The following is a 27,685-nucleotide window of genomic DNA, read 5'->3' as shown; positions in this document are numbered from 1 at the left end:
CACCACGCCCGGCAATTTCTTACTATTTTTAATAGAGATGGGTCTCGTTCTTGCTCAGGCTCATCTTGAACTCCTGACCTCAAGCCATCCACCTTGGCCTCCCAAGAGTGCTAGCATTACAGGCGTGAGCCGCTGTGCCTGGCCAGGTATTTTCATTAATCCCCACTTACCTAAAACTTGGGTTAATGAGGAAGAAGATGGGGCTAAAATGGTCAGCCTTGGTAGCCTCACTCTCTATTAAGAGATCTTGAGTACAGGCTCCTGATACAGACCTCACTCTTGCTAGCCGTGGCAGCTCTTAGTTACCCACGGAAGCAACAAAGCACGGGGAGAGGACACAGGGCCTCAATAAGGATTTGGGCCCAGCACATAGTAACCCCCCAAAACACTCTGCCAAAACTAGTAAAACTATTTCCTCAATAAAGCTATACAGGCTGGGCGCGGTGGCTCACGCCTGTAATCCTAGCTCTCTGGGAGGCCGAGGCGGGCGGATTGCTCAAGGTCAGGAGTTCGAAACCAGCCTGAGCAAGAGCGAGACCCCGTCTCTACCATAAATAGAAAGAAATTAATTGGCCAACTGATATATATATATATATTAAAAAAAATTAGCTGGGCATGGTGGTGCATGCCTGTAGTCCCAGCTACTCGGGAGGCTGAGGCAGAAGGATCGCTCGAGCCCAGGAGTTTGAGGTTGCTGTGAGCTAGGCTGACGCCATGGCGCTCACTCTAGCCTGGACAACAAAGTGAGACTCTGTCTCAAAAAAATAAATAAATAAAAATAAAGCTATACAACCCTTCTAGAGGAGAGGCAATGCCCAAAGTCCCTGTGTGGAAGATGGTGATGGGCTGGGCAAACACCATCAGGCGTGATCTGCCAAAACTGAGCAGGAAGACCAGAGGACACCCACAGGGTTACGGGTTTCAGTACTGACAGCTATAAATCGTCAAATGCTATAGGGGCTTGAAAAATACTAGTATTTCTTTTCTAGGTACCTCAGTAAGAACTTTACTCCTCAAATCATAAATTTGTAGTACCTTACATAAGAAATTACAATTGAATCCACATAAATCTTTTAATAAATAAAGCATATTCATGGCTTAGGTTTCAAATCACATTTACAGATGAGGAAAATGTCTATGCCGAAATAGGTGACAGTGAAGCTACTACTGCTGGGAGGAATGCGTGTGCCACATGAGTTTTAAGCCTAAAGAACAGAGACTTCAAGGCAGAGAACACCATACATGTCACCCTCTAGACTAGATAACTGGGAGCTGGGGAGGAGGAGGAGACTTGGCGAAGTTCATGCAGCCGCCACCTGACCCCTCACCCAGCGCTGTGGGGCCAGCTGGGAGCTGTTATTCTGAGACGAACTGGAGGTGGGTCCTGGTCACAGCAAGCGGAACGCTCTCCCACTGTTAGCAACTAGGCCAAGGGCATCAGCCACAGAAGGGCACCCACTGATAAACACAGAGCAACATTAGGACAGCAGAGAGGGAGCTACACAGACACTCTCGCTTCTTTAAATATCAGAAGCTTCCATATCGTAGCCGTAGAGTAGTGGGTGGACTCCGTGTCCCAAAGGCCTAGTCCAAAAATTTCCGATTGGCATTTGCACCGAACAGGGCTCCCCGTACTTCTGGCATCATCTGTGAACACAAAATTTAACAAACATGCAATGTTAATGTGAGAACTTATAAAAAGAACTGCATCTCTTAACTACATGCAGAAAGACATTAACCTCTAACATGGCTGGGAAGGAAATCAAAAGCAAAATGTATCAGATCTGCCCTTCACTTAGCTGAAGCACTGTAACAAAATCCTTGGTGAGAAACTTAACTAATCCCAAATTTGGGGGTAAGACTGCTTATGAAACGGACAAAGAAAAAAAAATTAAAAATCTGAAGTCATTACTGTCTAAGGCCTGTTATATTGTGATATTGGTAGAACAGATGGGTCCATTAACGGTATTATCTCATCATAATATTCTGGGCCAATTATATTCTCTCTTTCAATAAACATTTATCAAGTGCCTACTGTGCCAGGAGTGACCACACAGAATATTTATAATGCAAATGTGGGCTGAAGCACTTGTAACAACTAGGAAATCCTTAAGAGAATTTAACCTCAAACTTGTAACGCTGTGCTGTCAAATATGGTAGCCACTAGCTACATGTGGTTACTGTACACCTGAAAGGTGACTAGTAAGATGGAGAAACAAAATTTTACAATTTTAATCAAAGTATGACCCGGTACGGTGGCTCACACCTGTAATCCTAGCACTCTGGGAGGCCGAGGTGGGAGGATCGCTTGAGCTCAGGAGTTTAAGACCAGCCTGGGCAAGTGAGACCTCATGTCTACTAAAAAATAGAAAAAATTAGCCGGGGATGGTGGTGCATGCCTGTAGTCCTAGTTACTCGGGAGGCAGAAGGATCGCTTGAGCCCAGGAGTTTGAGGTTGCCGTGAGCTAGGCAGATGCCACGGCACTCTAGCGCAGGCAACAGAGGCGAGACTCTGTCTCAAAAAAAATAAATAAATAAATAATCAAATATCTACAAGTGGCTACTGTATCAGACAGGACAGTGGCTACTAGAAAACATAGCTCTAAGGTTTATGTGACCAGAATATGATACTCAAGGTGAAAGTGTTTCAGTTATAAGACTAGAATTTACATAAACAGTGAACTGCACTTCTAGGTCAGGGAACAACTAGGTTAGCAGTCACAGCAGAAGACTACCACTGCTACAAGATGCCCAGCAGTTTAGAACAGGTGGAATTTTCCTGGCTTGTTTCCTGGAGTTCATCTATACAAAAAAATCTGGGAACATCTGAAGAGCCAGCAGCCTTAGGATAATTCCTCTCAACAAGTTTCTACTCTGGTTCACATCAGTCCTGCCGGAGAAAGACCTCAGTCCGCATCTCATGTAGGATGTACATGTTAGAATCCTAGGTAAACAAAATCTTCATCTGACCCCAAATCCTCCCTCAGGCAAATTATATTATCTCAGCAATGCCACTACATGCCTGATCCTCATTCTTTTTAAGAAAACATAAAGAATATGGAATGAGAGTGACAAATCCTAAATGCCAGTGAATGGACAGGTGTTCTCTGTGCCACTTAAAGCTGGCGGCCGACCAGCTCCTGAGAGGTGTTCACCCTCACACTCACCTGCTGGGCTATGAGGTCCAGCCGGCTTTCTAGGGTATTGGAAACCTTTATTTTACGATCTCCATTATAGATCTCAACGCCACCAGCTCTACAAAGAACACAGGAAATAACAGTTTTTATAGATTTCAGGAAGACAAACACATGGTACATTTACTTTATTCCCTTAGAAGAAAGCTACCTTGGTGTGTGGAGTGCACGACATAAGCAATAGGTCTGAAGTAAATTCAACAAGTTTATGAGTATTTATAGTCAGTTGGTTCCAGGACTGCAGGTACCAAAATCCACAGATGCTCAAGTCCCTTATATAAAATGGTGTAGTATTTGCATATAACCTACACTATCCTCCTGTATACTTTAAATCACCCCTAGACTAATAAAAGTAGCTAATACAGTGTAAATGCTATGTAAATAGTTGTCATACTGTATTGTTTAGGGAATGAAAAGAAAAAAACATTTCCACAAATTCCGCATACATACAAAATATTTTTAATTGTAGTTGACTGAACTCATGGATGGGGAACCCAGATAGAGGGCTGACTATATTCTTGTTGATATTAGATCATTAAATATGAAATGTCCAATTTCGAATCAAATGACCAGGTTTCATGAAGCTGTAGTGGATAATACCAGCATTGAAACACCAGACACCATTAGCTTTTTTTTGATGAATATTCAGTTTTGGACTGTATTTTGGCACTTCATCTTTATCCAACCATTGTGCCAAATGCTTGCAATCGTCAAAAAGAATCCATTTTTTATCACACTTAACAAATATGGCGTAGAAATGGTTTACTTTTATGTCGTGACAACAAAGAAAGGCAAGCTTTGAGACAGTTTCTCTTCTGATATTATCTACCTTGGTCTCAGGTCACCCACATGGCTCATTTTCAAGATTAAAATCACCAGAATGGAACTTCTCAAACCACTGACATACTGTGCATTCATTAGCCACATCTTTTCCAAACACTTCGTTGATATTTTCAATTGCCTGTGCTGCACTGGTTCTGTGACAAACACTCATATTGAAAAATGAGGCCGGGCGCAGTGGCTCACGCCTGTAATCCTAGCACTCTGGGAGGCCGAGGCGGGCGGATTGCTCGAGGTCAGGAGTTCAAAACCAGCCTGAGCAAGACCCCGTCTCTACCAAAATATAGAAAGAAATTAATTGACCAACTAAAAATATATATACAAAAAAAATTAGCCGGGCATGGTGGCGCATGCCTGTAGTCCCAGCTACTCGGGAGGCTGAGGCAGTAGGATTGCTGAGCCCAGGAGATTGAGGTTGCTGTGAGCCAGGCTGACGCCACGGGCACACTCTAGCCTGGGCAACAAAGTGAGACAATCTGTCTCAAAAAAAAAAAGAAAAGAAAAAAAAAAAAAAGAAAAATAACACAAATTTTTTTTTTTGAGACAGAGTCTCACGCTGTTGCCTGGGCTAGAGTGCCGTGGCATCAGCCTAGCTCACAGCAACCTCAAACTCCTGGGCTCAAGCAATCCTGCTGCCTCAGCCTCCCGAGTAGCTGGGATTACAGGCATGTGCCACCATGCCCGGCTAATTTTTTTTATATATTTTTAGTTGGCCAATTAATTTCTTCCTATTTTTAGTAGAGACGGGGTCTCAGACCTTGAGCCATTCACCCGCCTCGGCTTCCCAGAGTGCTAGAATTACAGGCGTGAGCCACCATGAATTTTTGACTTATCCATGGTTTCACAAAAATTGATCTAAAAAAAACTTGAAAGATAATCACAAGTTAAAACATGCATTTGAAAGAATGAAGATGTACGCTCACAATTAAAAAAACGAACAAGAGTGTCAAAGTGAAATGTTGGAGCTATCAACTGTCAAACTTGGTACTTAAGGAAATTGCACAGTCCACACTTTAATAACTGTCATTTACCAAGTGACTGCTATCTGTCAGTTTGATTTTGTTACAGCCCCTAATTGAATTCTAACAGCCAGCCCTCCCCAACAAAATGCAAATGGGAGGACTGCATATCACAGTTTGCAAACCAATAGACACAGTCTATTAACAAGAACAGTGCTCATCTGCTTCTAAGGCCCCAATCCTGCTCGTTATTGGGGTGGTGGGGGGCACGTACTAATGAGGCAACACTCACGACTGCATGTGGATCAGATAAAAGGTACCACTGCTACCTTTTGCCAAATTCTCCCTCAAAGTCCTGCCTCTGGCCCCATACCTCACTGTCATTCCATTCCTCAAAGTTTCTTAGCACTTAGAGACATAAGGTAAACAGGCCCAATTCTATTACAGGCAACCTGAGGAAATGAAATTCACTTGCTACACTATAACTTCATTTTATCAAAAATTTCTTGAAATAAGTAGGCTATCAGACAAAGGCTGGGAAAGGTTTCACAAATTTTCATGGACTATGATATTAATATTTTTTTTTAGTCCACCTTCCCCTCCCCTTGCCATTGCTATATTTCATCTACTTTTGGCTTCTCTAACCAGACTATCCTTCATAATGGCATGGTTAGTTCTCTGCTGAAATCCTGGCCCACCGTCTGTGACACAATTCTTTGTCCAGCTGTGAGGAGAGGGAAGTGAGGGAGCTACCAGGGGAGGACGTCCGCTGTGAGGAGAGGGAAGTGAGGGAGCTACCAGGGGAGGACGTCTGCTGTGAGGAGAGGGAAGTGAGGGAGCTACCAGGGGAGGACGTCCGCTGTGAGGAGAGGGAAGTGAGGGAGCTACCAGGGGAGGATGTCGCTGTGTGCCGGGCTCCCCCGAATGTGAAGCCACTTTTGATCACTTCTCACTTATGCTTCTGACAACCCTATGAGTCAATGTCCTCTTAACAGGGAAACAGGCAAGGGATCAAATAAAATGAAGTAACTGTCCAGACAGTAATATTTAAAATGCCACATTAAATCTGCAATAGTAAGTCCACTATGTCTTATCTACAATTCTGAATTTCAAAAACCTCTAAAAAAATAAAGGTGAATTCATGTGGCTCTAAAACCTGAACTGATATCTAGTCAGTCGTTCAGCGGCTAATGTCTAGCAAATCTTTATCTTGCGCAGTGTGAATATTCCTATTTCCATTTGATTGTGGGGGTGATGCTTCAGACCCTGTGGGAATATTATATAACATGCCAAACATGTACTTTATTACTTTTCTAAAATCTGAAATTCAAAGCACATCTTGGCCCCAAAGGTTCAGATAAGGAACAGTTGGTCTTTGATAAAACCTTTATTTGCCAGCTCCTAAATAAATGTTTTAGATAGTATTTACTCAATCTTCAAAATGGTTTTTTGACAGAGGAATGACTGTATATTGAGCCCTGAGCCTGTACCAGGCACTGTGTTAAGTGCTGTCTAGACATTGTTTAAGCTTAATAATAATCCTATGAAGTAGGTGCTACCATTCCAATTTAAAGATGAGGAAACCAAGGTCCAGTGCTATGGTTTAAATTTGCCCCTCAGAAATTCCAACTGACATTTGATTCCCAATGTGGCAGTGTTGGGAGATGTCTGAGTATTGGGGGCAGATCCCTCCAGAATAGATTATGTTCTCCCTCAGAAGTGAGTTCTAGCTCTCACAGAACTGGATTAGTTACCAGAGAGCGGCTTGTTACAGAAGTGAGTTTGCTTCCTATCTCTTGCTTCCGCTCTCACCACTTGAGCTTTCGCCCATGCCCACCCCATCAGCCCTCACTAAATTGGCTGTCCAACGTTGCACTTTTTAGCCACCAGAATCATAACCCAAATAAACGTCTTTATCAGTCACCTAGCCTCAGGTACTGTTACAGAAACACTAAATGGACTAGGGCGCCCTCAGTGGGATTGAATAGAGTCCAAAATTACCCAGCTAGTTAAGCAGCAGAATGGAATCAAACTCAAATCTGACAATAACCTTCATGAGTATACACCTTCTCCATTTGTAAGGTATTTCCACATATACTACCTCCTTTCTTCACGTCATGAAACAAAAAAGCAAAAAGCATTGATCCCATTTTACAGATGAATTCAGTTTCTAGGTCCCATAGCCAGTGAAAGGTCAAGTCAGGACTCAAATCTAGGTCTTATAGTCCTAAGTGTGATACTCTATCAAGTAAGTTCATTATGTGTCCCGAGGACTCTCTTCAGTGTCAGTCAATGGCGTGGTGCAATGGCATCGGACAGGCAGGTGAGATGGAGAAGATGACCCAGGCGCTAACCTCGCCAGGGCTTCTACTGCCTACCCTGATGCACGCAGTTGACCAGTGACACTAGTCCGAAAATGTTCTGTCATTTCCTCACAGTCAGTAGAAGTACCATTGGTACTTGCAATTTCATCTCCAAGGAACCTAATTATTAGCTATACACAGTAACAATTCTTGTTCTGGATAACCTCTTAGAAGTAGGAATTATTTTCCTTAGAATCTAACAGAGAGATCTGGACCCAGATTTAAATTCTAGGTGCTACCACTGCAGGATGAATGGAGTGATCATAAACTAGACTTTTAGAATATATTTAGCTGGTTTACAAGGGAGAACAACAGAGCACTGACAGAAAAACAGCATCAATTCCAAGTGGAACACAACCATGGCTCTATTCTTGTGGTTAAGAGTGCATTGGAGAAAACATGCTTTAAAATAAAGGCCCATATTGCCCTCCCTCCCTCCCTCCCTCCCTTCCTTCCTTCCTTAAAAAAAAAAAAAAAAAAAAAAAAGAAAAAAAAAAATAAATAAAGGCCCATATAAAAGCTATTCTCCCAAGAAGCTGTTAGCAGTAGGAATACTCCTTACATGTCCTCAGGCAGGTAGGCCTCCTGATCAATTTGAACATCAACATCATTTTTAGTGGCAATTTTGTACATAGGGATTGCCTTTTGCACTGCAGCCTGGAAAAACAGGAAAACAATGAGTGGCGTTAACAGAAACTATGGAGCAGGTATCCAAAAAATCTACAAGCTACACAAGCAAGAATATTTCCATTTATTTCAAGTAAAAGAATAGATGTACTCCTGGTGGGAATGTAAAATGACACAGCCACCAAGTAAAAAGGAGATAAAATGAGATCCTACATGCAGGAGGGAGGAGATGTTAGCAATTTCTGTGAAGAATCAACAGGGCTTGGCTGTTGATTAAACACTCCAGAGGAGATATCAGGTTTGAAACATGAACCGACGGGAGAAAGCTACATTATCACCCCAACTAGGAGCATTAGAAGAAGTGGGTAAAGTAAGGAGAGAAGGGAGGGTAAAAAGAGTCTGGCTGTTAAGTTTGGCTTAAAGTGGCAGCTACAAAAGAGGGGCTGACAATATGTTAAGAAAGCAAGACCCCGTCTCTACAAAAAAATTAGCCAAGTGTGGTGACGCACTACACCTTTTTTTTTTTTTTTGAGACAGGGTCTTGTTTTGTTGCCTGGGCTACAGTACAGTGGTGTCACCATAGCTCACTGCAACCTCAATCTCCTGGGCTCAAGCGATCCTTCTGCCTCAGCTTCCCGAGTAGCTGGGACTACAGGCACGCGCCACCATGCCCAGCTAGTTTTTATATATTTGTAGTAGGCCAATTGATTTCTTCCTATTTTTAGTAGAGACAGGGTCTCACTCTTGCTCAGTCTGGTCTCAAACCCCTGAGCTCAAACAATCCGCCAGCCTCGGCCTCCCAAAGTGCTAGGATTACATGCGTGAGCCACTGTGCGCAGCCTTGATTTTAAATATTATGGTATTACCAAGTTCCTAGAAAAAGAGCGTACTAGCTTGGATGGCAACTTGACTTCTTTTAAAGAAAGAAATTAGAGACTTAAGTATACTTAAAGTACTACCTACAATGTGTTAAGACTGCTTCCAATCCCATGGTTGAGCTGTTATCTATTAGAACATACATTTGATCCTAACATTTTGATGTTTAAAAAAAAGGGAGAGCGATTTCTTCTTCTTAGTGCTTTACCTTTACCAGAGGTAAATCCTGTTTCCTGCAACGAACAATCATTCGGGGTTCCAGTAACTGGTACAAACCCTGTAGAAAATAATCAGATACATTTAGTAAAAAATGCAAACTATAAAATAAAACAATAGCAAAATAAAATGTTTTTATAGTTCTTTCATCTAGTTTGGAAAAATGTCCCCTGGTAAGTTCCTCTAAAAGATGGCATATACCAACCATATGAGAACTCGGAAAGATCATCTTTCTGTCACAAACCAGACAAATGTGACCAATGCTTTGATGGTTGAAACAAAATTCATATGGAAGTCTTATATCAATCAAGTTGAGGACAAATATTAATGTAATTAACTTAAGTAAAATAAGGATTCATAAGCCAGCAGTAAACAATGAAACTGTATAAAGTGTTTGGTCTGAACCCTAATATCTAAAGCAAGTACTTTAGTGGTAAAACTTAATTACTAACAGTTAAGTTTAAAGTTGGCCTTGCAAGCATATTTGACCCTTGAATCATAAAGGAGTAAAAAGACTATATAAAAGAGTAGTGGCCGGGTGAGGTGGCTGATGCCTGTAATCTTAGCTCTCTGGGAGGCTGAGGCGGGAAGATCACTCAAGGTCAGGAGTTTGAGACCAGCCTGAACAAGAGTGAGATCCCATCCCTACTAAAAATAGAAAGAAAGTAATTGGCCAACTAAAAAAATATATATATAAAAAATTATGACACAGCAGGTGAGAATCAAAAAAAAAAAAAAATTAGCCAGGCATAGTGGTGTATGCCTGTAGTCCCAGCTACTCCGGAGGCTGAGACAGGAGGATTGCCTGAGCCCAGGAGTTTGAGGTTGCTGTGAGCTATGCTGATGCCACGGCACTCTAGCCCGGGCAACAGAATGAGATTCTGTCTCAAAAAAAAAGTAGTAAGCCTGGATGTCTTATCCAACCAGACAGACAATACTATCCTCCTATGCAGCACACATATTAGACAAGGTAACAAGTAAAAGGAAAAAAGCTAAGATGAGAAAACAGGAAAAACAGAACTGGTCTGTAATAGATCCTGTAAATTTTCTCCGAACTCTGGCTATAATTGGTAGATCTGGCCTGTAAGGGGTAGTACCTACCTGGAGGACCAGTCCATCCAGCAGCACCTGGTACCTAGTTGTATCTTTTACCACCTTGCTGAGTCTCTGTTTTGCTTCACTGAGTAGGTCCTACAAAGATTGGAAAAGAAAAAAGTTATCTACACATCTGAGCAGTCAAGCTAAGAACCCATCCTGAGGCTGGTTGCCTCAGGCCCAGTAGCTGCACATTTTATTTGTGGTTTTCATTCAACACACATTCCCTGAGATATACGATAAAGTAGAGGCTGTGCTAGGTATGCGGATATAAGGAAGCATGAAACACCATCCTAGCTCCCACGAAGTTCATGGTCTAGCAGGAAAATAGCTCAGGTATCAATTGGTTCAAAAATCTACACATCTGACGTAGAAAGATTTACGTGACATGGCTTTGAAAAGCACACTGTTAAGACAATTTTACAAGATGATTCCATTTTTCATTAGCAAAAACAGATGATGTCTGGCCGGGCATGGTGGCTCACGCCTGTAATCCTAGCACTCTGGGAGGCCCAGGTGGGCGGATTGCTCGAGGTTGTGAGTTTGAAACCAGCCTGAGCAAGGACCCCGTCTCTACTAAAAATAGAAAGAAATTAATTGACCAACTAAAAATATACATACAAAAAATTAGCCGGGCATGGCGGCACATGCCTACAGTCCCAGCTACTTGGGAGGCTGAGGCAGTAGGATCACTTGAGCACAGGAGATTGAGGTTGCTGTGAGCTAGGCTGATGCCATGGCAGTCACTCTAGCCTGGGCAACAAAGTGAGACTCTGTCTCAAAAAACAAAACAAAACAAAACAACCCAGATAATGCCTGGATATAGATCAAAATACCAACAATTAACCTCTAGGAGGCTAAAACATGAATAATCTCAACTTTCTTTATGCTAGTATTTTCTAATTTATCTCTAATAAACATTGACTTCTATAATAAAAACTAAAATAGAAACTAAAAAGGATTATCAGGAAACAAATCTCATATCATAAGAATACACTGGAAATTATTTGTTAAGTAAGAACTGTTTGTTGGCTTATTGGCTAAAAGAAAACTCAGGTCTTTTTAAAAAGGGACAGATAAGGCCAGGTGCGGTGGCTCACACCTGTCATCCTAGCACTCTGGGAGGCCGAGGCGGAAGGATCACTCAAGGTCAGGGGTTTGAAACCAGCCTGAGCAAGAGCGAGACCCCATCTCTACTATAAATAGAAACAAATTAATTGGCCAACTAATATATATAGAAAAAATTAGCTGGGCACGGTGGCGCACGCCTATAGTCCCAGCTACTCAGGAGGCTGAGGCAGGAGGATTGCTTGAGCCCAGGAGTGTGAGGTTGCTGTGAGCTAGGCTGACGCCAGGGCACTCACTCTAGCCTGGGCAACAAAGTGAGACTCTGTCTCAAAAAAAAAAAAAAAAAAAATTAAAGGGACACAATGCCCTGAATTCAACTGTTGGCCACCTAACAATGTCAGGTATCAGGTATATTTAGTTATATTAAGTGTTCTATACAGGTTATTTTATTTTTATTTATTATTTATTTACTTATTTATTTAGAGACACAGTCTCATTCTTGTTGCCCTGGCTAGAGTGGCATGGCGTCAGCTTAGCTCACAGCAACCTCAAACTCCTAGGCTCAAGCAATCCTTCTGCCTCAGCCTCCCAAGTAGCTGTGGGACTACAGGTATGCGCCACCATGCCCAGCTAATTTTTTTCTATGTATTTTTAGTTGGCCAATTAATTTGTTTCTATTTTTAGTAGAGATGGGGTCTCGCTCTTGCTCAGGCTGGTTTCAAACTCCTGACCTTGAACAATCCACTCGCCTCAGCCTCCCAGAGTGCTAGGCTTATAGGCGTGAGCCACCGCACCCGCCCAAGTTATTTTACTTAATATATATGATGTTTAGAAAGTTATTTATTTATTCTAGTCTTTTAAGGAGGAGAGAGAGAGATGCAAGCCCCTTCTTTGGTTCTGTGAGTCATCCCAACCCTCACCCTCTGGGAACCGTAGCTGTGCCCAAGCAAGAAACTCTGGTAAAAGGTGGGGTGCACGCTCCGCAGTAACAGAGGGTGGTTAGAGAACAGCGCAAGTGAGACTTTCACTGTACTGTTGTACCTGTTGGGTTTTGTACCAAGTCAATGTATTAACTATTTAAATATGTAATATCTTATTTACTAAGTGCTTCACTATTCTCAGATCAGAAAGCAGCAGCTAATTAAAACAGATGATCACTGTCATGACACTTCTGTGGTGGCAATGGTATGTGACAATTGTCACATTTAATAGTAAACCATGGACACAACTATTATAAAATATCGTCTATATCTCTAAAGTAATCAAAGTATATAAAGCATGTAAGCCAATGAGCAAGTGAGAGCTGGGACTCAAATCCAGAACCGTCTGCTCCAAAACGTGATGTTGCCTCCCAGTCTAACTTCTGTCTGCTCAGGCTTAGGTAGGGAAGAGTTAGCTGCACACGTGCCATCGGCAGCACAGGGCAGCTACTACTCACGTCTTCTCTACCCCAGGTTATCGACCATCGTTCCTGGTGGGGTCTGTCAGAAACTCATTCACACATCTAATTTCAAGCAAACATTTATTCATTTTGATGCCTAAGTGCCAATATGACAAGATGTTTTAAAAACCAGGAGAATTCACTTTAAGGTCCAATTTTTAAATGTTTTTTAATAAAAAGTAAGATAAAGACCTCAAGAACATTATCTAGCATGCTATATAATAAGAATGGTGGCCCTTCCCCTCAACAGCCTTAAACACAGTGATGGTATATCCAATTCGGTTTTTTGTTTACCTGGAAACAAAGACTAACCACCTACAAGTTACTTGTAGAGAAGAACTTACACTAACACTCTTATTCTGTCATTAGAACCTTTTTCTTCCCAATGATAAAAATAAACCAGCTGACCTTAAGCCCAAAATACAAGGATTCCAAATATTAAGTGATGAATGTAGTCTGTCTACTTTAGAAACTTTTAACACATAAAGCAGTTTACTTACTCTAATATTTCAGTTTTCATTATAATACACTCTGTCCCCAAACCAAACATGATTTAATGCTATTCATTGGTCAATGAGTCATATATTCACTTGTTTATAACTGTATTTTAAGTAAAATTAAATAGAGCACACCACTTGCCAGATGGAGAAAAAGTAGGATATTGTACTATAGTTACTTTAAAATACAGTTTCAACATACTGATTTTTTCCCAAAAAATTGCTTCTTTATTACATTATGCACAAAACTGATAAAGCAATTAAAATTCCCAAGACAGTTTGCAAGATTCTAGTTTGTTAATAAATCAAAAAAGGATAGAAAATGCTCTTTTGCTGCTTCCCTATTACAACCCAAAGTAAAAGTCCTTTTCTAATAGGGTCCTATTTAAGAGGAGGACCCAAGTTACAGCAAAATTTACGGTTTGAAGCCTAAAACAAGTTAGTAGGCAAGTTTTGTTAAATATACCTATCAAACAAAACCAAGTTCTTTTAAAGTTAACAAAACGTCCGTATAATATCATCATTCTTCTTTTTCTAAATATGTCATTATTAGATGCTAATCCCTGTCTTTCACCACTGGTGGGATCATCTTACTGGTTATACTGGGCTCTGCAGCTACAGTTCTATTTCTTATCAAGCCTTAGCCAGCTTTATTTTAAGCATGTAGCTGACAGAGGTATTTCTTTGACAACTGTCATTAAAGGAACCCAATACAGAAATTGTAATGGCAACATCCTTTTCACTGTATTGTATGTGATTAGCTTTAAGATTTTTTTCTAGTTCCTGAAGACTCAAGAGAAGGCACAGCCTCAAAATCTCCTCTACTGGCCATTCCCAAATATATTCTGCACAAACCAGACTAAACCAGCATAGCAAGAAATAGCCTCAGCAAAGACCTGGAGACTGAAGACCGGGGTTATAATTCTGAGGTAGGCCAGAAGCAGAGAGAAGTAATGACAACAGCAATGTGAAGAATGTCTTCCTTAATTATTTAAAGGAAGAAGAATGTTTTGTCAAGGCATGAGAGTCCATTCAGGTTCTTTCTAACTCTCAGAAATTAGTTTTCTCACTTTTCTTTTTCAAATACTTTCTCTTTTTTCTGTTTTTAAAGAAAAATGAGAAAACTAATTTCTGAGAATTAGGAAAGAACCTGGATGGACTCTTATGCCTTGACAAAACATTCTTGAATTAAAATTTCTTTATCAACATAGAAAAACTATTAAGAGTTGGTCACAAAACAACCTCTAATGTTAGGTGTCCATCACAACAACCAAACCCACAGAAGTATTTCTAATGAAATCTTGATAGTCTTGTAAGAAGGCTTTTAAGCCTTTAGAAACTAGGAAGCTTATAGGCACAAACATTTGAAGCACATACTTACACATTGAACATCCCTAAAATGAAAACCCCAAATCTGAAACTTTTTGAGCACCAACATAACACCAGAAGTAGAAAATTTCACACAAAAGTACTTAATACAAATTTTGTTTCACGCACAAAATTATTAAAAATATTGCATAAAATTACCTTCAAGCTTTGTGTATAAGGTGTGCATGAAACATAAATGAATTTTGTTTAGACCCAGGTCCCATCCCCAAGATATCTCATTATTTATATGTAAATATTCCAAAATACAAATAAATCCAAAATCTGAAATACTTCTGGTCTCAAACATCTCAGATAAGGCTACTCACCCTGTGTATAAGACATTTAGCTGAGAGAAACATCAGCTCCTCCCCACCAAGATGTCCCTGGAGCATTTTCCCTCTGTGTACTGGAATCAAACTATCCACACTGGTCATACAAACAGGGCACACAGTAAAAGTACAGAGATAGGGGACTCTAAGACAATAAATTTAAGTAAAGCCAGCTTGTAACCTACTATGAAAAGTATGGAAATGAGTAATCAAGGAGTTTTAAAACTCCAGTTGATTTAGCATGAATAAGCTAAACTCTAGCTAAGAACACTGAAATCTAATTAATATAAATTGTATTATCTTTTGTCTGAAGCATTCCTGTCCACTTAACAGATATGTCACCACCGTGGAGAAAGGCAAATTACAATCAATATTACAAGCCACTAGTATCCTAGTGACACCCTTTGATTCTAAATTGAAACAACTTTCTGATAATGATCTGTCTCCTCATGCGGCTTTTCCAAGGTGAGATGTGAACCACACTGTAAATTCACTGCAGTTTACATGTTGGCTTGTGTGTCATCAACATTTTATGCATTTGGAAAGGAGTATCTGTCCAATTGAACTAACTGCCTCTGAGGATTCTGAAAATATTAGGACTCTGGTCCTGAGAAGCAGGAAACCAAAACCTGATTATGATGTCAGCATCAAAACCAAGTCTCCCTGGCCATGTTGTGTGAGGGGTCAGCAGCCTCCCTTGAAAACATTTCTAGTTCACCTGTAACCACAAAACAGGAAACTTTTACTTCAGAACCAATGAGTCAGAATTTAAATGTTAGTGCTTCTTTGTTTTTCTTGAAAAACACCCACCCAAAATTTATGAGTAAGCTTTGAATTTTGGGAAAATGATAATAAAGAACTATCATTTATTACACATCCCATTTTGTGTTAGGCATTATATTAGTCACTTTACTTAGGTTACCTAATTTAATTCTAAGTAAGCAGAAGGTGGATGTTTTTGAATTTGATTCTAAATTCAAACAACTTAAAACAGGAAATGAAGGGTTCAAAAGCATCAAAAGGTGTTAAAAAATTTGCCCATCAAACCACTGGAAGTGATGTAACAGAAACTCAAACCTCTAAGGGATTCCAAAGCTTGTGCTGTTAAACTCAGAAAACATCTGGGCAGACAAGGAAAAAGGATAAACAGGAAAAATAACTTAGACCAAAGTAGCAAAACAGCTTGCTTATTTTCTTTTCATTTTACCTTGGTTGTATATTTTTCTCTTTCCTTCTATCTTTTGTCAATATCCTTTCCTATCCCAGTGCTTGACATATTTCCCTTCCTTTCAAAATTTCTTATTTTATGAATAGAGCTAGAAAAAAAAGTCTTAAAATAGCAAAATCCGTCTAACACACGGACATATGGTTAGGTGTGTGTAGTCCTGTTTATCATCTCAGCATCTGTTTCCCCCCCTCCATGCCTCTTTTATTGTGGTTCACTAACCTGTAATTACTTAATGGCAAGAAGTTAGACTGCAAGAGGTTAAGAAGGAAACAAGTGGCCGGGCGCGGTGGCTCACGCCTGTAATCCTAGCTCTCTGGGAGGCCGAGGCGGGCGGATTGCTCGAGGTCAGGAGTTCGAAACCAGCCTGAGCAAGAGCGAGACCCCGTCTCTACTATAAATAGAAAGAAACTAATTGGCCAACTAATACATATAGAAAAAATTAGCCGGGCATGGTGGCGCATGCCTGTAGTCCCAGCTACTTGGGAGGCTGAGACAGAAGGATCGCTTGAGCCCAGGAGTTTGAGGTTGCTGTGAGCTAGGCTGATGCCACGGCACTCACTCTAGCCTGGGCAACAAAGTGAGACTCTGTCTCAAAAAAAAAAAAAAAAAAAAAAGAAGGAAACAAGTGTCCTTAGGATAACTGAAATCACATAAAATGTTTATTTTCTCCAAGTCCTCACTACAAACCACAAAAATACATCTTAGTTCCATCAAGGCAAAGACTTGATTTTGGCCGGCACGGTGGCTCAAGCCTGTGATCCCAGCACTCTGCGATTGACATATGGTATTTAAGAAATATTAGTTCCTTTATCTCTTCCAGTGGTAACTCTTTCTTCTCATAATAGGCCTGTGTAGTTAAAATGTTCTCCCAGCTTACTGGTGAGAATGCCCAGAAAGCTCCCTGATCATAAGTTGATACTTTGATATTTATGCCTATAGTCAAACATCACAACTGTGACAGCTACTGTGAAGATGTTTGTACAATTCAGAAGAGTTTAGAGGCATATAACTCAGCAACATGCCTTAATATGAGTACCAAGGACTATAATACATACTGTAAAAGGTAATAATCTTGACTAGTTAATAGGTTTTGTAATTAGGTGTTCTTATCTAGCTTGTCTTTTTATGCTGCCTTTAGTTTGTATGTTTTAGACACAGGGTCTTGGATTTTGTCAACCAGGCTGTAGTGCAGTGGCATAATCATAGTTCCCTGTACCGTCAACCCCTTGGGCTCAGGGAATCCTCCTGCCTCAGTTTCCCAATTAGCTGGGACTAAAAGCACATCCCATGACACCTGGCTAATTTTTAAAATTTTTTTGTGCAGACAGAGTCCCACTGTGTTGCTCAGGATGGTCTCAAACTCTTGGCCTCAAGCAATACTCTTACCTTGGGTTCCCAAAGTGCTGGGTTACAGGTGTGAGCCACCATACTGGCCATATGCTTTTTTTTTTGAAGATTAACTATACTAAAGTAGGATGGATTCTAAGAAAGATCATCTAATATAGTATAGAAATGCTTTTGATGATATATTCTCTGATGCTGCACTTGTCTTAAATGACATACCTAGCTTTGTAACCAGATGAAACAACCCACTGGTTTAGTAGATTTGACACCACTTTTTCTAATTTTAACTTATTATTTCTTGTCCTTATTTTCTCTTTGCCCTGATTTTTCATTCACTTATTTTTATTTTATTAGTTATTTTTCCTAATTTTTAAAATAATTTCATTTAAAATTTTATTGGATGTACTTGTGGAAGCTGCTTTAAATCTATGTAAATATGTAAGTAATTACTGGCTTCGCTTTCACAAGAAAATTTTAAGTGGCACGGATAAGAAAACTTGACCCCCCACCATACTTTTACCTGGCAGGGGAGATACCCTTATCACAAGAAAACTTGACCTACAATTCAGATTCATTAATTCATTTATCAAATATTTGAATGCTTACTATGTAGTAGGCCCTGTACTAAGCACTAGGGATATAGTAAAATCTAGTCTCTTTTTGTTTTTTCCAGACAGAGTTTCATTCTGTTGCCCGGGCTAGAGTGCCATGGCGCCTAGCTCACAGCAACCTCAAACTCCTGGGCTCAAGCAATCCTCCTGCTTCAGTCTCCCAAGTAGCTGGGACTACAAGCATGCGCCACCATGCCTGGCTAATTTTTCTTTTCTTTCTTTCTTTTTTTTTTTTTTGAGACAGTCTCGCTTTGTTGCCCAGGCTAGAGTGAGTGCCATGGCGTCAGCCTAGCTCACAGCAACCTCAAACTCCTGGGCTCAAGCAATCCTCCTGCCTCAGCCTCCCGAGTAGCTGGGGCTACAGGCATGCACCACCATGCCCGGCTAACTTTTTCTATATATATTAGTTGGCCAATTAATTTGTTTCTATTTATAGTAGAGATGGGGTCTCGCTCTTGCTCAGGCTGGTTTCAAACTCCTGACCTTGAGCGATCCGCCCACCTTGGCCTCCCAGAGTGCTAGGATTACAGGCGTGAGCCACTGCGCCTGGCCTAATTTTTCTATTTTTAGTAGGGACGGAGTCTCACTCTTGCTGGGGGTGGGCTGGAACTCCTGAACTCAAGTGATCCTCCCACCTCAGCATCCCAAGTAGCTGGGATCTTATTCATTTTTGTATTTATCAAAATATCTACTATAATGATTTGCTGAACAAATGCTTTCTCTCTAAAAATTATTCAAGTCCTTAATTAATGTTAACTGATGATCCTCTGTAATAGGCAAATAAACAAACATTTTATAATTTTATAACTACTGGAGCTACTCACTGTGATAAGATCATCTCTTGCTTTGAGGACTCTGAGCCTTGCTTGATTCATCAAATTGGACATCTGACTGCAAAAAGGTATGGAAAAATAGTATCAGTACAGAATAAAAACCAAAAACTGTAGAGAAATATATAGCTTCCTGTGTATGTACAATGAAGATTTGATAAACAACAAATACTTCTCTTTCTAATCACCGAAGAAAACCTATTGAAATATATTTATGTTTTCTACCAACTTATTTTCAAAGATAAGAAAATATCAAGTGCTCACTATATGGCAAGCACTTTCATATCAGTTATTGCAATTTAATCTTTCAATAATCCTATGAGGCTTCCATTTTCACAGAGAAGTTAAACAACTATCAGTTAAGTTGCTGATGGTCAAGTTAATACCTGAACCCATATCTGCCTGACTCCCAAACACCTACTCTGTTCTTGTCTCAGTGACTTTCTTTTTTTTGAGATAGGGTCTCACTGTCTTCCAGGCTAGAGTGCAGTGGCATCATCACAGCTCACTGCAACCTCCAACTCCTAGGTTCAAGCGGTCCTCCTACCTCAGCCTTCTGACTAGCTGGGACTATAGGCATGTACCACCATGCCTGGGTAATTTTTATATTTTTTGTAGAGATGGGGTCTTGCCATGTTGTCCAGGTAGGTCTCAAACTCCTGGCCTCAGCTTCCCAGGATTACAGTCATGAGCCATTACACACAGCTTCTCAGTGACTTCTGGAAGCTTCCTCAGCTTAGTACTGTGACCAGGATCCACTTACATTTTCTTTTGCTGCTCAATCTGCTTCTCTTTCTTCTCATAGTATTCCATAATCTTCAGTCTTTGGGTTTGCACAAGCCGACCTTTCTCAATGTTGAACTCTTCTTCTGCCTACAGAATTAGTTAATATTAATTCATTACATCAGATTTTGATGAACACTTTTATTGTAAGCACCTGGTGACCAGGCGTACTTGGTTCTGATCACTTATTCCATATGTAAAACAGAAAATTTACTGTGACTCATTTTTGAAGACTAATTCTAATTTATTCAAAATGAAAGACCAGTGATTTTAATTAAACAATGAACAGGAAATTAATATTTGATCAAAGATAATAGTACCCAGTTACAAGGATATAATTAGAAGATTCAGTTCACAAAAAAATTATTATTCTAAATTTAATCCATTTGCTTATTAGTGGGATAATGAAAAGAACACAGAATTTGGAGTTAATTTAATTTTATTATCTAGAGGCAGGGTTTCACTTTGTCACCCACACTGGTGTGCAGTAGTGGGTGACAGCTCACTGCAACCTCAATTTCCTGGGCTCAAGGGAGCTTCCCACCTGAGCCTCCTCAGTGGCCAGGACTATAGGCGCACACCACCATAACCAGCTAATTTTTAAAAAATTATTTATTATTTTGTTGAGACAGAATCTCACTCTGTTGTCCAAGCCATGGCATCAGCCTAGCCCACAGCAACCCTCAAACTCCTGGGCTCAAGCGATCTTCCTACCTCAGCTTCTGAGTAGCTAGTACTATACTCGAGCATCACCACATCCGGCTACTTTTTTCTTCTATTTTTAGTAGAGGGGGGGTCTCGCTCTTCCTCAGGCTGGTCTCGAACTCCTGACCTCAAGAGATCCTCCTGCCTCAGCCTCCCAGAGTGCTAGGATTATAGGTGTCAGCCACTTTGCCTGGCCCCCAGGTAGTTTTTAAAAATATTTTTTAAGAGACAAGGTCTTGCTATGTTGTCTGGGTCAGTCTTGAACTCCTGGTCTCAAGCAATCCTCTGGCCTCAGCCCCCTAAGCTGTTGGGATTACAGGTGTGAGCCACCATACCTGGCCTAGAATTTGGAATTTAAAAGATCTAGATTACTGCCTATAAAATGTGGTGAAGCGCTGGGCCTTGACTTTTTTTAACATTAAAGATACAGACATATTCTTATTAGTCCTATGCGATGTGTTGTTAAACAATTTTACTGATAATATCAGTTAGCAAAGCAAAACAATATGAAATTTTGATAACTTCTTAAAACTAGAAAATTGATCTCACCTTTGCGTCTATTTCTTCTGCTTTTTCATTGGCTTCTTGTTCAATGAAAGCCATCATATGCTTAATCTAAAAGACAAAAATATTTTTTAATTCAACAAGAGAAGAAAGCGTGGTATGTTTTCTGATGATTCAACAATCAATCATTTCTTGAATCCAGTTATGTGGTAGGCACTAAGTACAAGGACAAATGAAATAGTTTGGCTCTTCCTCTTACCTCAGTTCTTGTACCCAATCGATCACCAACTCCTATCAATTCTCTTTTCTTAATGGTCGTTGAACTTGTTCACATCTCTCCATCCTCTGAACGACTACCCTACTCCTTGCCATCATCCTTCAGCTGAATTACTGCGACAGCTTCCAATTTTGTCTCCTTGCTTACCTGTCTTGTTCCCTCTAATCTACTCTATGCTGCAGAAGAGAAATCCTTTCAAATTCCTATTTTATTGTGTAACACTCTGCCCAACCCCCCCACACACCTTTAAGATAAAGTGCAAAGATCTTAGAAGGTACAGGATCTTATCACTGCATACCTTTCAAGTATCATATGAAACAAATCCTTCACTACTCACCACTCTTAAGACTTAGTACCTGCCACACTAAACTTATTTCAGGTCCATGAGTTTAACATTCTCTTTCTCATCTCCAAGATATTAGGCATGCTCTTCCTTCCATTTGAAACATTCCTCCTTCCTCTCTTCACCAAGCTTGCTTCTTGGGCCTCAGCTTGCATAACTATCATCCCCTTAGGGTAAATCTTTCCAGAACCTCTCACTCACATGCACCTAGAGCACTCTGCCCCTCCTCTGCCATGGCATCTAAACATATATTCATAATTTCTTGCTTACTTGTCCCTATGCTCAACTGGATTATGAGGCTAGGAACTTGCTAAAGGGTTTTAGATCATTGGCTACAACTGAAGAACAAAACTCACTGAAGAATTCTGTATGGAGCTTGGGGTGATTGATCCTACTTAGACTCATAAATGAAGTATCATTTCTAGTGGCAGATATAAAATATACTCAAAGGAAAATCTAAACAGCTAATCAAACTCACGTGTAGTGGGGATGGGATGGCAGTTTCATTTTATAGGGGCTCTACCTGAAAGAAGTAATGAAATTCAAAAAAAAAAAAAAGCTAATTCTTCCATGAAAAGGTAAGCTCTATGAGTACAGGGACCTTGTCTGTCTTTTATACCACTGTAAACCCAGAATATGGAAAAACTACCACCCTAATAGGTGCTCAATAAACATCTGTGAATGAATGAGAATCTGCTGGGGGTTTCAAGCCTTCTGAGGAGTATAATTCTTACAGCAGCTTCTCCATGTAACACAAAGATCATAAATCTAAAGTATACATAGGTATACAAAGTAAGTTTTATTTCACAACAATGCAAATATACTTAACAGCACTGAACTTACACTTAAAAATGGTTAAGATGGCAAATTTTATGTTTCTTATAATTTTCTTTAAAAGTGAGTTAAGAATACTTAATATTTAGGAATACTTAAATGAGGCCAGGCATGGTGGCTCACACCTGTAATCCTAGCACTTTGGGAGGCCCAGGCGGGCGGATGGCTCAAGGTCAGGAGTTCGAAAGAGCAAGAGTGAGACCTTGTCTTTATTAAAAATAGAAAGAAATTAATTGGACAACTAAAATATATATATATAAAAAATAGCCGGGCATGGTGGCACACGCCTGTAGTCCCAGCTACGGCACTCTAGGCCTGGCAACAAGGTGAGACTCTGTTTCAAAAAACAAAAACACCACAAAACTTAAATGATAAAAATATTTAATATTTAAATGATGATTTTACTATTTAGAAGAGAGTTTTTGTGAAGAAAATACAACTTTTTCATATTTTCTTTCATTCTTTGACCTTCGCAAGATGTACAGTAGATTTTCGTGATCACCGCATTTTTGTCACTGAAATGTACCTTTTTTTTATTTTCTTATTTTTGAGACAGAGTCTCGCTTTGTTGTCCAGGTTAGAGTGAGTGCCATGGCATCAGCCTTGCTCACAGCAACCTCAAACTCCTGGGCTCAAGCAATCCTTTTGCCTCAGCCTCCCGAGTAGCTAGGATTACAGGCATGCGCCACCAACCCCTATATATATTAGTTGGCCAATTAATTTCTTTCTATTTATAGTAGAGATGGGGGTCTCACTCTTGCTAAGGCTGGTTTCGTACTCCTGACCTCGAGCAATCTGCCCGCCTCGGCCTCCCAGAGTGCTAGATTACAGGTGTGAGCCACCTCGCATGGCCCCTTTTGTGTTTTTTTTTTTTTTTTTTTTTGAGACAGAGTCTCACTTTGTTGTCCAGGCTAGAGTGAGTGCCGTGGCGTCAGCCTTGCTCACAGCAACCTCAAACTCCTGGGCTCAAGCGATCCTCCTGCCTCAGCCTCCCGACTAGCTGGGACTACAGGCATGTGCCACCGTGCCCGGCTAATTTTTTATATATATATCAGTTGGCCAATTAATTTCTTTCTATTTATAGTAGAGACGGGGTCTCGCTCTTGCTCAGGCTGGTATTGAACTCCTGACCTTGAGCAATCCGCCCGCCTCGGCCTCCCAAGAGCTAGGATTACAGGCGTGAGCCACAGCGCCCAGCCCCCTTTTGTGTTTTTTAATGCATGCATTTTATAATTGTGACTTTATCACTGACTTTAAATAAGAGGTAGAAATAAAAAGTGAAAATTAAAAAAAAAAGAACACAACCTTATGGCATCAAAGTCTTAAAGAAAATATAGTATGGTTTTAGAAGAGACAGACTCATTATTTTATGAGAATTCTTGGAAGCCACCCTACTTTTTCATTTTTATTTTTCAGCAGGAGAGTGGTTACATACTCCTTAGTGCATTCCGACTTCCACGGCTGCCATCTTGTTCCTACTCTACTTTTTTTTTTTTTTTTGAGACAGAGTCTCACTTTGTTGCCCAGGCTAGAGTGAGTGCCGTGGCGTCAGCCTGGCTCACAGCAACCTCAATCTCCAGGGCTCAGCGATCCTCCTGCCTCAGCCTCCCGAGTAGCTGGGACTACAGGCATGCGCCATCATGCCCGGCTAATTTTTCTATATATATTTTTAGTTGGTCAATTAATTTATTTCTATTTTTGGTAGAGACGGGGTCTCGCTCAGGCTGGTTTCGAACTCCCGACCTTGAGCAATCCGCCTGCCTCGGCCTCCCAAAGTGCTAGGATTACAGGCGTGAGCCACTGCGCCCGGCCCCTACTCTACTTTTGAGCAGCCAAAAAATTATGATAATCAGGGCCTGTTTTACAGACAACACAATACTTACACAATCTTGAGCCTTGAAATATTTAGGGCACCTTATCTAGAGCTACATGTATGGAAAATCACTGGCCATGCTGAAAGATTAGCCCCCACAGACATGGGCTAATGTGTGGAGGTGTCATGGTTAAGGAATAGTGGCTCTACAAATTGTTTGAAGCCTCACTGTACTTAATTATATCTGGAATTTTAAAAGTAGTTTAACTAGATACAGTAATCAAAACTGGTGTTTATAAATGCTACAAGACATGTTTGGCCTTTAAAGGTGAACTCTGATTCAAACCTGTATTATCTGCCTTTATCACTCTGCTGGACCCTTGGCTACCAGATTTTATTAGATCAGCATAGCCTAGAGCAAAACACACTAATTTAAACCCAGATCAGCAAAGCCTATTTACAGTCAATATGATCATGTTCTTTAAGAGTTTCAAGAGAAAGAGTCAACCCCTTAAGGACAGACATTTAACTCCACCTCTAAAACAGAAAAATCTGACCTTTAAAAAATACTTTTCTTTTGCCAACCTAGCAATTAAGGCTTTTGGAGTCAGGTTCCTTCACAAATTTGATGAAATAAATGACCATGCTCCCCAGACAAAAAAGCAAAGATACACAAATATTTTAATATAATGGGGAAGTCAAGGAATCCTGGATTTTTTTTTTTTTTTTTTTGAGACAGAGTCTTGCTTTGTTGCCCAAGCTAGAGTGAGTGCCTTGGCGTCAGCCTAGCTCACAGCAACCTCAATCTCCTGGGCTCAAGCAATCCTACTGCCTCAGCCTCCCGAGTAGCTGGGACTACAGGCATGTGCCACCATGCCCGGCTAATTTTTTTTCTATATATATTAGTTGGCCAATTAATTTCTTTCTATTTATAGTAGAGATGGGGTCTTGCTCTTGCTCAGGCTGGTTTCGAACTCCTGATCTCGAGCAATCCGCCTGCCTCGGCCTCCCAGAGTGTTAGGATTACAGGCGTGAGCCACCGGCCAGGCCAGAATCCTGGATTTTTAAGTACCTACTATGTGCTTCGTGGCTGGCCTATTCACAGCTGAGAATACAGTGAACAAAACATACTGTAATCAAGGAGGGGTACAGACAACAGACAAGATTTCTTCATTCTTTTAATTTTATATAAGAAAAAATAATTTTGGTCTTGATTCCAAGGAAATACACTGCCCTCCCTATACGCTATATTTTTCCTGTGGAAGCCTTAGTATTCAACATATTATAACAAGAGGGAAAGAGAAGGAACAAGCAGAAGAGAATTAGTATTGTGACTACTAAGAGTACGTGGAAGACATTGTACTTTTCTACTGCATCAAGATATTCCTATATCAAAAGCCAGAAGAAGCAGTGATAAATGTTCAAAAATCTCACTGTTCTGTAAGAATACTGTTAAGCTTTCTTAAATTTCTCCATAGATGCTATTTTCGTCATCCCTATTTCCTCTTTGCAATTAGCACAAGAACCGTAAAATGAAGAGGATTTCCCCTTTTCTTAGCGCATATTAGGTTAAGAATAAAATGAAAAGACATTTTCAAGGAAATGGAAACATCCAAGGAAGAAAATGTTTTATTGCTCATCTAGGGAGATTCATAATCCAGTGAGTGTGCTTTAGTCAGAGAATTTTCCCAGTACAATACTTGGGGAAAAAGTAGGCTTAGTTCTCTAAACTATGTGCAGATTAAATTGCAGTCTTAAACTTCCTTCTCTGAAAAACCTATTGACAATATGACTACTAAAATGCAAAGACTCTGGTTTCAGGATATCGATTGGCAGGACAAATGGAAACCACTTTTTCTCATGCTATAGGCTTATAAACTGCCACTATATTTCCCTGAGAGGATTTTGCATTTTAATATTCCTAATGCCTACAGACATGAAGATATGGTACATTTTTTAAAACTAACAAGTTTCCCAGGAATAATCATACACTTTCAAAACTGACGTACGTTCATGACTTCCATGATAGTTTTTTCCATAAACCCTGACTCACCTACTTTGTGCCACTGTTAGGCACTGGGGCTCACAACTGTAAGAAAAAGAGGTCTTGCATTTGACAAATATTAACATACAAACTAGTGGGAGACCAGCCATTACAATTTATGATAGAAGAGATGCCCCCAACCTAAAGATTAACAGTTCATAAAGTGAATGACCTCAAAAGAACACTGGTTGGAAGGTCTCTCCTCTAGGCACTGATTCTTTCTATCCTAAACCGTGAGGGCTTCCCTCAGGGTTAAAAGTGAAGAAGCTATTTTCAATTCTTGCACAGATCTCTGTCCTACTAAAAGCGAACAGCCCGGGGAAATAGGGAGTGCAGAGGTGGGAAGAAAGAGCCAGGGAGTTTAGGGAGGCGGCGCGTAGGCCAAATGGGCAGCGGGCAAGACCCGAGAAGTTACATGAGCTGCAGGGCAAATCCCCCCGTCAGCAAACCTCCTTCCCGCAAACAGACCGCTAGGATCTGGGGAATTGGGGTAGCGGACCCTCCTACAGCGTCAGGGCTGCTGCTCAAGGCCCCCGCCTTCCCCGAACCAGGCTCTAGCTCACCGCCGCAGGGACGGACGCTGCAGCATTGCGAGACCCAACCCCAGTCCCTCACCTGCTTTTGCACATCAGCATCGCTGAGGGCCATGGCGAAAGCAATGCTAGACCGGTGGGCAACAGGATCGACTAGAGGTTGAAGAGAACAGTGGGAGGGACCAGAAGAAGAAAACTGCGTAGGTCTCAGCTTCCTTTACTTTATAACCCTGGCTTCCGGTTCCTGCCAGGTGACCGCTCAGTCCCGCCCCCTGAGCCTTCTCAGCCAATGGAATGAGAGAAAGGCCCAGGAAGTGCCCGCCGTCGCCCCGCCCAGACTGGTGGGCGCGTGCGCGCGCGCCCCGCCCTGAGTCCTTTTGCGTTGCTAAATCGTGACCTGAGGTGTGTTGTTTTCTTAAGCTGTGTCAGTCGTTTGTAGAAAGGAGAAAAACAAGTTCTTGCACGTGAAATTAGTCGAGCTATTTGGATTTCTCCAGCCCTACAGCTCTTCCGTTTGTCATAAGTTCAAATATTTTATTTATATCCAAACTAGAATTTCTTATAATTGTACTTTCATGGCTTTAATGGAAGCTAACTAATACTTAATCTGGGGTAAAAAAAAAAAAGGAAGCTAACTCATCACTAATATTTTGTTAATAGATGTTATTTTTGAACAGTTTTATATTTACAGAAAGAGAGTTCCCATATATCCTTCTTCCCCTCACACAGTTTTCCCTATCATTAACTTAGTATGCTACATTCGTTACGATTAGTTAACCAGTACCGATATGTTGAGTAAAGTCCATAATTTATTTGCATTTCCTTCGTTTTAACCTGAAGCTCTTTTTCTGTTCCAGGATCCCATCCAGGATACCACATCACATTTAGTTATGTCTCCTTAGGCTCCTCTTGGCTAAGGAGCTGCTCACTTGTTTTTAATGACCTTAATAGTTTTTGAGGAGT

The 27,685-nt window shown here is 40.7% G+C and overlaps 1 protein-coding gene across 1 annotated transcript; it reads right to left on the bottom strand.

Moving 5' to 3' along the window:
* Positions 1–1,059: 1,059 nt before the first annotated feature.
* Positions 1,060–26,970, bottom strand: ATP6V1E1 (ATPase H+ transporting V1 subunit E1). The gene is made up of 9 exons (XM_012747748.2): positions 26,805–26,970; positions 20,924–20,989; positions 19,650–19,759; positions 18,881–18,947; positions 10,177–10,266; positions 9,068–9,136; positions 7,919–8,013; positions 3,168–3,255; positions 1,060–1,647 (listed from the first exon to the last, which is right to left on the bottom strand). The coding sequence occupies exons 1-9, from the start codon at positions 26,835–26,837 to the stop codon at positions 1,585–1,587; spliced, it is 681 nt and encodes a 226-aa protein (XP_012603202.2). The 5' UTR covers positions 26,838–26,970; the 3' UTR covers positions 1,060–1,584.
* Positions 26,971–27,685: the final 715 nt, after the last annotated feature.

Source organism: Microcebus murinus, chromosome 10 (assembly GCF_040939455.1).
Source record: "Microcebus murinus isolate Inina chromosome 10, M.murinus_Inina_mat1.0, whole genome shotgun sequence".
In the NCBI taxonomy this organism is placed as follows: Eukaryota; Metazoa; Chordata; class Mammalia; order Primates; family Cheirogaleidae; genus Microcebus; species Microcebus murinus.
Note: the sequence above shows the minus strand (reverse complement) of the source record. Positions and strands in the feature narration are given on the sequence as shown.